General features: G+C 40.6%; 1 protein-coding gene across 1 annotated transcript; it reads right to left on the reverse strand.

The window, feature by feature from the left end:
- Positions 1-217: 217 nt before the first annotated feature.
- Positions 218-9,215, reverse strand: LOC121526238 (mitochondrial basic amino acids transporter). Its single transcript, XM_041812720.1, has 4 exons — positions 8,821-9,215; positions 6,311-6,354; positions 5,203-5,286; positions 218-3,836 (listed from the first exon to the last, which is right to left on the reverse strand). The coding sequence occupies exons 1-4, from the start codon at positions 8,852-8,854 to the stop codon at positions 3,072-3,074; spliced, it is 927 nt and encodes a 308-aa protein (XP_041668654.1). The 5' UTR covers positions 8,855-9,215; the 3' UTR covers positions 218-3,071.
- Positions 9,216-10,908: the final 1,693 nt, after the last annotated feature.

Here is a 10,908-nt window from a genome sequence, read left to right on the forward strand (position 1 = left end):
TAGAAGTATTTTTATGTTGGAGTCTCAAACCTCTGATATTCAGTAAAAATTCCTTCAGTAACCACTAGAGGGCATTCTTTCCTGTCTGAAATGTAATCGACCAAATATAGTCAAGGGTTTCGACAGTCAGTTAAAATATATCTATGATATAAAAGGTTATATTTCACCCAGAAACTCTAAAAAAATGAGTAACAGTAATATAAAAAACACCAGAAAGCATGAGAAAAATGGCTTTTATTCACCTTCCTCTCAAAGAAATACACATTGTGCTTGCTGCTTTGAAACAAAGACCTGTATATAAAGAAGTGCAGAAAACAAAGGCACGATTAAACAATCAAAGCAGCCCTTTAAAGGGACTAATCCTCCACCGGTACGGTCAGACAAGCAGGAAAACACAGAATTGTCATTACAGTAAATCTTAGATAGTCCAAGCATGATGTGAAAAAGACAAATTCACAGTTTGTACATTGCCATGTCTTTGGACAACTTTAAAGCAGATCTGCACTTTAGACTCTACAGAGAAGTAACAGCAGCATCAGTTTGGACAGGCGTGAGAGAGGACAGCTTCACCAGCTGATAATAAACGGGCCACCTGCAGCTTTAAGCCACAAGTTTAAGAGCCTTTTTGGCATTCATGTTCAGTCTGACATCTTAAAGTTTATATTTGATAAATCATAAAGCGCTGTTAAAGATTCCCTTTGTCCTTTAAATGACAGTCCTGGGGATTATAAAGAGGGGTCCTAAAATCCTGTCCTCTCGTTTAAAATGCTGTGTGGGTCAGATTTACAGATGCAGAGGAAACAGAACCATTGGCATAAAAGCTCAAACACCTTTATGGTGCAGAACATTTGAACTCAAGAGCCTGCTGAAATTTATGTTTTTAATCAAGATGCACAAGATTTTTGCTGACACCAGATATGCTGACACAAACTCATTTTAGCCAACCTTATCACTAGGAATGGGCAGGAATACCGTATCCCGACATAGCCACAGTATTGCATTAATTACTGTCATGATGACGGTGCCGTCTAATATGTGCTTGTTTATGATAAATTCCTTAGTGGCGCTGCTAATGGAAACAGACACATATTCCTGTCTGTGTGTGAAGATGCTTTGAAAGTGATCACAGAACTCCTGTTAATGATGTCGGGCCAATTGAGAGACACAGACAGTCATGCAGCACGGCATGGTGCTGGCACAGCTCTGGCACAGTGGTGTGGTCTGCTCTGGAATTAATCTCAGTTAAACTTTCACCTCTGGCTGTAATGGGATGAAGACGTGAGTATAAAACACTTTGATTCTTCTTTTTTCTGTGATGAGTAATAATGAAGTTTACTTATATCCACAGGTGCAGCAGCAAAGCCAGACACCATTAAAACCTCTGTTTTTTTAGAACTATTAAACTTATCTTTACCCCTTTTTATGTGAAATGTAGATGAAGTTAATCACTGCTTGGTGGTTGTTTGAGGCGCTGAAGTAGTCTGTAACTTTTTAGAAGCTCTGTAGTAAACTTACGTCAGGATGGAGCTCGCCATTGAAGCACTAGCCTAATATTTAAGTCCAATACACTCCTTTTTTTATAGTAAAGCACACAAAGGGTCTCCAGTGTTAAGAGAGGCTGAGTTAATCAGAGCTGAGAGAGGAGTGGAAAATTATCACCTGGTAGAAATTTTACATTTGGGGCTTCATTCATAAATGTTCAGAGCTCAAAATGGGCCTCATTGAATGTGTGGCACCCCATAAAACCAACTATACCAGATAGTGCAGTTGTATATTTAGCTGATATATGATTTATACTGCCAATAAGTATGGCTGGTGTGTTGGCTTTAATATCGGTATACATTTTTGAATCTGCCAGTACCAATATCATGCAGATTATACTGTGCATCTCTAGTTTTAAAGAAAAATTCTTGCAGTAAACCACCTAAAAAAAAATGGTTATGGAAAGTTAGTGACTCCCCTGTATTTAACATTTTTCACTGTTCTTGTAAAAGCATGCTTGGCTTAAAACTCAAATATATTTTCAAAGGAGGCACTTCCTTTAACTCAGGGCAGAGATTCAAAACACACTGTTGCTTTAATAAAGCCCACTTTTAACAAATCATCAGTCTACACTGTAACTAAATTTTACATTAGTGGTAAAAATAAAATTCATTAAAGTAGAACTTTGATTGTAAAACTTGTGCTTAATATGACAGCATAAAGTGCTTTCTTTGGACACTGAAATGAGATCCAATCTAGAAGAATGAGAATCTGCATCCCTTTTGGTTTCAGACTGTGTGGGAACAAACCTTATTATTGAAATAAGATATAATAAATTGTTCATTTTGTTTGGCAAAGAGCTGACATCTGAGCTTGTAACCCATTACGAGGACCAAAGTGGAACAAATCTCCAGTTGTAACATCAAATCTGATTAAACTTTAGACAGTATCAGCAGATAAAAATACAGCAGCTTCCCTTTGTAACATTTGTATACCCAGTCATCACCTCAAAAAGAAAAAAAAATTATACATAAATGTGCATGCACAAGAAACACACATTTAGGCTTTCTTTGCATCTGTAACCGTTGAGTAAATCACTAAAATGCCATGTTCACATGTTATATTTCACAAATTTACTCCACTGTTGCTAGTTTGAAAAGAGAAGCATTAATGCTTATAAAAATGCCAAACTCTGCAAACTTGTTTTGGTAACTGTCAGTAAGTGTTTGAAGGTGATAATTTTGACATGGGCTTCTAACGTGCTCCACCATGACCTGAAAGCGTCACTGTTCAGTATGACACAGGAACTGTTGTAACTATTAAGTTTCCTAAATTATTTAAAAGTTAAAAACAAGAATATAAAACCAAGGACATTTAAAAATAGACCATATTTACAAGTGCAGCTTTTCTCTTAAAATATATATTATTTAAATACTACATGTGGTCACTTTGCTGACGCTCCATGGGCAGATGCTTACCTGGGATCAGTTCACCTCTGTGATTACAGAAACCTGTTAACAGACTAAGACCTGCATGAAGCTGCAAACTCCGTCTGGACTCGGTGAACCTGCAGAGGACTGTAGTAATGCTCACTGCTGCACAAATGACTGCGTCTGTGTCTGCAGAGGCTGCAGCTGCGCCTCAGAGTCCTGGATGCTGCACTCCTCTCCTTCTCGCATGTACATCAAAAACAGAGTCACTGTAGCAAACGTGGTCGCATTCACCGGAAACGCACGCAGCAATGTGGAAGTGAGTCCACGTGAGAACACCCTCCATCCTTCCTTCTTTAAGCTCTGCCTGACACAGTCCATGATGCCACTGTACTGGTTGACCCCGCCCACCCCGTCCGCCTGAAGACGCGACTTGATCACATCCACAGGGTAGGTGGAGATCCAGGAAGCGATTCCTGACATCCCACCGGCAAACAAAAGCTTTGGGATCATGTAAGGGTCTTCTGGCTCACATCCCAGAGCACGTGTCAACACGTCATAAGTGAGAAAGTACACGCCGAAACCCGGGGTCTCACGCAGCAGGGTGGTCACCATGCCACGGTTGATGCCTCGGATTCCCTCCTTATTGTAGATTCTCACCAGACAGTCCAGGGAGTTCTTGTACAGTTTCCTCTTAGACTTCTTCTCTCCAGTACCTTGCAGCTGCATGCGCGTCTTAGCGAGCTCCATCGGGCAGCAGATGACACACTGGATGGCTCCGGCGGACGCTCCGGCTAAAAACTGGTTCAGAGGCGTGTCACGGCCGAGTTTGCGCATGGCGTTCCCCTGGACACCAAAAACGATGGCGTTGATGAAGGTCAGACCCATCATTGGTGAGCCGATGCCTTTATACAGACCGAACGCCTGCAGACAGAGAGAGACTAATGAGAACACAGACATCAAAATCTTCACAAAACTGTCTTTACTCGACTGTAGCTGTCTGCCAGGAGGCCTAACAGCTGTTTCAGACTGGGTGCATGTTTGCTGTGTATCAAATGATCCTGTTAAATTAATACAAAAAATGATCTGAGAATATTTAGTCATGCCATGATCTCTGGGTTATATGATTAAAGGCAGGTGCTCGCTGATCATCTGAGTCAGCTGTTGTCTTAGTACAACAGATGAGGATAAAATTAATTAATAATGCCTATAAAGCTTGTGTTAATTTCTAAGATCATTCAGACTACCAGATTAAACTGATTTATTTATTTTGTTTCCTGAACAACCAACTGATCGGTCGGTGTGTGGGTGACCACATTTTTCTTGGGTTGACTACAGGCCTTGTTGAATCCATACAAACTGACCATATTCACAATGCTGTATTTAGGTTGGAAGCTTTCAGTTGCGAAACACAGAAGCTTCCTGGACCATCTGAGAATTGACCTGCACTTATCCAAAGTATAAAATTTCCATTATTATTCAAAAATCTTTTTTTAAGTCATTTCAAAAGTTGTTTTACAAATAAGGTATTTTCTCACCTAATAAACTTTTTTGTTTTGTTTTGATTTATGTTGCAGATCCCTACGTAGTTTGGCAGTATATTCACAGCTCCAGACTGACCTTTATTAAAACCAGCTGTGCTTGTGTAACAAGAGAGGAGAACTTCTAAGAAAGTCAGATGATTGTGTGAAACAAAGTTTTACTAGTTTTTAAGCCTTCAGGCTAACACAGGAGCATTACTGGAATGCTGAACAATGTCTATACTTAAACTTCTCAACCACAACGTCCTGTCTAGTACTCATACTCTCGTCTGTGATCCGTTTCAGTCAGTTAAAACTTGTTGATAATGAAATAGATGTTCTTTATTGGCCAATTTAACTGCTTACACTAAAATTCTTGAAAACACTGATTTTTACCACCTAAAGGATCACCATCCAGTACTTTTATGTGAAACATGATAATCCACTTGGACCAGGCACACTCCCCATAGCTCAAATGGCACCATGTCCAAAGCTTAATTTAGCCTGTGCAGTAATAAAGCCCTCTCTGACCCAGGCTAACAGAAACACACCCCCTAACGCCCCATGTTAGGAACCTGCTGGCTGATGTCTGCAGGCCTGTAACCTGATACTTTTATCAGAGCGGTGGCCATGCTTCCCATTGGCATAGAAAGCTGCAGCACATGGTGACACTACACACCTTACATAACAGCCATGGTGACCATGTCTGAGTGAATGATGTGATTAAAAGGCAGTAAAACATTAGAAGAATCTAAAGAACAAACACTTACAGACTCCTGGCGTATGATTGACTTGAAGCAGTGAAATGTCCCGCGGTACAGAGGTTTGTCCACATTTTGAACTTGTAGTCTCACCTGTTGGTGACAGAGCTTGTCTTAGAGTCAGGCAACAAAATCATAAAGACACCATAACTACAAAATACAAACAGGTTTAAAATAAAGCAGGCAGGCAACAATGGTTCTTTTCAGGGTCAAAATAAGGATGCAAAATGAGGGAGAGAAAATTAACCAAGAATGGAGTTGTACAAAAATATGTCTATGGCTCAAAACAAGACATTGGGTGAAAGGAGGGGGGAAAAAAAAAGACCTTGACCGTACTTACTAGGTCACATTTCCATGGAGAGGTTGTTTATTTCTCTCTCTCATCTACAACACAGTGACACTGCTGCTGTTAAAGACAGCTCTCCCCCAGACACCGGCTCAGGGAGAAATGACATTGAAAGCAAGGAATAAAAACGCCACAGCCTAACCATTTACTATCTCTGTGTTTATGTTAGCGTAAGCTGTAATTTCAAACAATTGAGTGCTATATTTCACTGCCATGGATGATTCAGACATGCGGACCTAGGGAATGCAGCCTTTAAAGCTAGCAGCCATACACAGAATAATTGCAGGTATCAGAGGTCATAAATGTATTTTTAAAATCTGCATTCAGTGAAAAAGTCAATTAAATTTTGACTTTATTCAGTTGCTTGTGAGTAGACTGCAAAAAAATCTATTAATTTACCTTTCAAGTAGTTAAATAACAATATAGTCTAAAAGTTTCTCTGTGAAATGTTGTTTAAAGAAACTAAAGACCTGAAATAGCCCCACTTCTTTTCCTCAAAATATCAAACATACATACCAGAAAATATGATGTATTAATGTCAGTAATAGGTTGCATATCATCAATGATGCTGTCTTTCCATCTAATGATAAAAAGGCCCAACCCTCTTGCTCACCTTTGTCATCTCTGTTCTCAGGTGACTATCTTAATCCTTATCTGGATTCAAATTCAGGCTGCAAACTGTGATTTCTAAATTACAACATTTAAGGTCAAGTGTAGGATCATTTCATTGCCTAATGTAAGTAAACAATGACCAGGACGGAGCACACTCACCTTTACAGTGTCAAACGGATGCCCGACTAAAACACCAGCAGCACCTGAAAAACACAACACCATGTTTGAATACACGGTTTAAAAACCTTTATTGCTCCTCATTTAACCTCTATTCTTAGCCTGAATTAAAAACAGCAGTAGGTTCATATACAGTACAAATGCAGTGCGGTCTTGTTTTCCACCCGGTTTATTTGGGGGTGAGTGGGACTTTTGGTCAGGTGATTCATCTCACATGGGAACAGCAAACAGGCCGTCCCCTCAGACTGATCAGCTGGTCACTGCACTGTACCCAGTGACGACAGCTGAACAGCAGCCTGTCCTTGACTCATGCAAACGAGCAAAAAATCTATTATACCACGGTTACCTTTAACTGTGTCAAGAAGCATCTAACAGACACAAACCCTCTGGACAATCTGTTTGTATTTACATGAGAGGATTTGATTTGGCATTAAAACCAGCAGGAACAGTCCCGTTTAAGATAATAATCAAGGCTTTTTAAACTACAAACAAAACCAAATGTGATATGTTCACATTTAGCAGATTTTTCCTGAAAGGCTGTTAGGTAATGTCATGGGCATATTTTCTTGGTTATCAGGGAAAATGCAGAGAATCATAGTTTTACAGTGCGTATTTCTAAACCCAAAACATACAAATATGACAAAGAAAAAACAACAACAAAAAAGTTTTTACATTACAGGTTTAGAACTTCTACAAAGATACTGCTATTAAAGGCAACAGTAGCACTATTGTAAACTTAGAGGCCTTTCTGCAGGCATTTTTGTGCAGCACTAGCACCTCTAGAACCTCTGTCTAAGAAAATAACATTATGATTTGGCATCACTTAAAAATATTTCATATGGATACAGTAACATTAATACTGACATTTAATCATGCACAGGTCCCTGATGCACTTCTTCGTTTATAGTAAAGTGATCATTTTCAACAGTTGCCAACAGGAGGCTTTTACAGGTTAAAGGTGGGAATTGCAAAGTTTCTCTGATGACCGCAGATGATGTCACAGAGTTAATCTAACCACTAGGGCTGCAACAAACCATGATTTCAATCATTGATTCATTGGATAATTATCAACTTATACTCGATGTTACCAATATAGTCGTTTTATACATCACACTTGGCAAAAGCCGCAATACATTGAGTATACTCAATAAATTGCACAGCCATAACACTCAACAGTCACAGAGTCACTCTGATGATCACTCAACAGTCACAGTGTCACTCTGATGACCACTCAACAGTCACAGTCACATTGATGGCCACTCAACAGTCACAGAGTCACTCTGATGACCACTCAACAGTCACAGTCACATTGATGGCCACTCAACAGTCACAGTGTCACTCTGATGACCACTCAACAGTCACAGTCACATTGATGGCCACTCAACAGTCACAGAGTCACTCTGATGCCCACTCAACAGTCACAGAGTCACTCTGATGCCCACTCAACAGTCACAGAGTCACTCTGATGCCCACTCAACAGTCACAGAGTCACTCTGATGCCCACTCAACAGTCACAGAGTCACTCTGATGGCCACTCAACAGTCACAGAGTCACTCTGATGCCCACTCAACAGTCACAGAGTCACTCTGATGGCCACTCAACTGTCACAGTTACTGTGCAAAATTTAAGACCATTGTTCTGCATTTATGACTACTTTATGCTTTTTAAAAGCCTTAGTTTTTTACTTAATTGACTTGCCAACTTTTAATGCTTTTAAAGACGCTGCAGACACCCTGTATGTTGATTTAAAACTTTTCTTTTCCTTATATATTTATAGCTTTGCAACTGTGATTTTTTTTTGTCAGACTTGACACTTAGATAAGTTTTTCTTTTTTTACTGAATTAAATAGAAAGAGGCCATTTGCTCTAAAATGGGGCTATTATTGGCACTTGGTGTGCTTAATTTCCTAAGGACCTGGCCTTGGACAAAGACAAAACAGCTGCTAAGATTCCCAAGGCTTTAAGGTGAGGCTTGCTGCTTCCATTCTGGCAGAAAGGCGCTATGGTGTAATCTTCAGGTGGTGACTCCCAGACCAGGAATGGTGAGGACTCTTTAACAAAGTAGACTGTCCAATAATCGGGAAAAAGATGATGCAATGTCCCCTTTTAATGCTGAATAACGAAACTTTCATTTTCCGTTAAAGGAATGAGTGCCACTCTAGTTCTTAAGAAAGTATGGTAACTCTCAGTGAGTCGCATATAAATCACCTGGAGGAAAACACCACTCCCTCTGTGAGCCACAGGTATGGAATGTAACATCACAGAGGGAACGAAGCATCCGGTATTTCAACATAACTAACGCTACAAATATAAAACAGTAGAGTCACTACTCCTACATTCTTGGTGCTTGTTATGTTGCTGAAACGTGGCAGCTGTAAACAAACCTCTAACTCTGAAGCTAGAGCTGCCTGAGGGAAACTTGCTAATGCTAGCGTCAACTTGTAAACCCTGCTAACGTTGCTAGCTAACGTCAGTGTAAGCTAACTACTTACCTCCAACGCAGCCCGCAGCGAAATCCAATGCCATTCCCTCTAAAGTCTAAAACTTAAAATGTCGAACTGACCCAGTGGCAGACAAATATAAGCCTTTGGTGTTCACTGTATTGTAAATGTAGTCCAGGACTGTCTTTATCAAGTCCAGGCTTGGTGTCCAGCCAAGCTGCCGAGCCTGTTTTTGTTGCTGATGCTGAGCAGACGTTAGAGCTCCTCTGGCTAAAGCCAATCAATAAACCAGACTGTAAAACTGGACAGTTACTCTGACAGGCGCACTGTGCTGATGTGTCCACACTCTCACTACTGGAAGTGCTCTTTCTGCCAAACCTCTGCTATTTCTGTACCGGAGGAGGAGGCGGAGGATCTGTAGAACAGAGGGGAAGAAACGTGTTTGCTCTTTTTTAAGGCAGCCCAATGGGATTAACCAGAAGGAGACAACTCCCCTAGTGGCTGCTGTCCGCCCCTCACACTCATTGGCTGCTGCCGGCTAGATCAGCCGAGGACACTTTCAAACTGTCAGTGCTCCACAGTCAAAATCAACAGTGTTATCATGGAGTCCGTCATCAGCGTGTCAGTGTCGAACTAGGATACTCGAACAGGGTGATTATTGGGAATATTTACAAGTTCACACCAAACATCACCGGGGGCTCAATAATTTGCGCTGCTCTTATTGTGAAAGGGTAAAGTTTTATGACTTGTATTTGAGTATTTTTTTTATTTTTATTTTTTTTACCCCTATCACACTTGGAAGTATCGCACTTCTTTCCTCTGGCTTCTCAAGACACACACAAAAAGACTCAGAGATGCTCTGTTTTTATATAAGAAAATATCCAATAGCAACAGCAGAATTAAACTTTAAGATTAATATGGCAAAAGGACCTACGTGAATTGGGGAGGATCTATTTCAAATATAGGATGGGCCACCAGAGATGCAGCAGCCAGACTCTTTAACTGGAAGCTATGCTGTTGTGATGGATGTGGTATGTGGTTTAGCACTGTCTTGCTGAAATAGTCCAGGTCTCTTCTAAAAGAAATGTTGTCTGGATGGGAGTATATGTTGCTCTTAAACCTCTATGCACTTTTTAAAAATGGTGATTCACATGACCACATACCAGTTTTCCATTTAGCCTCAGTCCATTTTAAATGAGCTTTGGCCCAAAAGGGACAGCAGTGTTTCTGGATCCCATCACATTTGACTTCTCTCCATGATCCAGCTTTACCTGTCATTTGAGGATGGCATGGCCAATTCTGCTGACAGACAGTGATTTCTGGAAGCCCCTGCAGTGATTTCCAGTCTCAGAATGAGCCGTTTCTGTGTCTGTGGCTTTAAATGGTAATTAGCTGTCTGAGTCCACCCCTGATCACACCCCTCTCAGAAAATGAATGCAGCACTCCTGGTACCAAAGACACTTTTATCCAAAGTTTAAGCCTTGATTGGGATTTAAACCATCAACCTCCAAGACTGTAGTCAGCAAGATAACCCACTGAGCTATCAAGCATCTCAGCTGGTGGGTTAGAGGATCAGTAGAGGAGGGTGGAACTTTCCTCCAAGTGGGGGAGGGCCAACTAAACCTAGGGGCGGGCGCTTACGCTCCTGGTGAGGTCACCAGGAGCAAAATCTGAGAACTGCTTCTCAGGACACTTTTTCTGAAAGGTAGAGAAAGAGAGGAGGAAAAGGAATGGATTTTTGTGGTACTTGAGGGGATTGTGGACAGGCCAGGGGCACATATTTGTGTTAGAAAAGCCTGAAAAAGTGATTTTTGCATAATATGTCTCCTTTAACTTTTTTGTAACTGGGGTTGGAAATTGCAGTCGCTCATTGTACTTTTTGTTCCCTCAAACCCTTACTAAGTCATATTAATTTTATCTACAAGCCAAGCATTTGCATTGAAATTTCCTGTTTATGGGACAAAAATATGATGAATGAAAAGTACACATCAGAATCTCATCTTTGGTTTAGGAGGGTTTGTGGGCCCTAGAAGTTCTTCAGATCTTAAATAGGGCTGCAGCATGCTGAAGTTTGAGAAAGGTTGTTTAGGGCTTCTCTTTAGTTTAGTTGTTTGTCTCCAGCAGACATGGCAATGGTGT

The sequence above is a fragment of the Cheilinus undulatus genome, linkage group 18, assembly GCF_018320785.1.
Source record: "Cheilinus undulatus linkage group 18, ASM1832078v1, whole genome shotgun sequence".
Lineage (NCBI taxonomy): Eukaryota > Metazoa > Chordata > Actinopteri > Labriformes > Labridae > Cheilinus > Cheilinus undulatus.

Bases quoted from the DNA above. Each gene is read 5' to 3' on its own strand.
- LOC121526238 (XM_041812720.1), bottom strand. From the start codon at position 8,854: ATGGCATTGGATTTCGCTGCGGGCTGCGTTGGAG. The intron at 5,287-6,310 runs GTGAGTGTGCTC...TGTCACCAACAG, and splicing joins ATCCGTTTGACACTGTAAAG to GTGAGACTACAAGTTCAAAA. The intron at 3,837-5,202 runs GTAAGTGTTTGT...CTCTGTCTGCAG, and splicing joins CAATCATACGCCAGGAGTCT to GCGTTCGGTCTGTATAAAGG.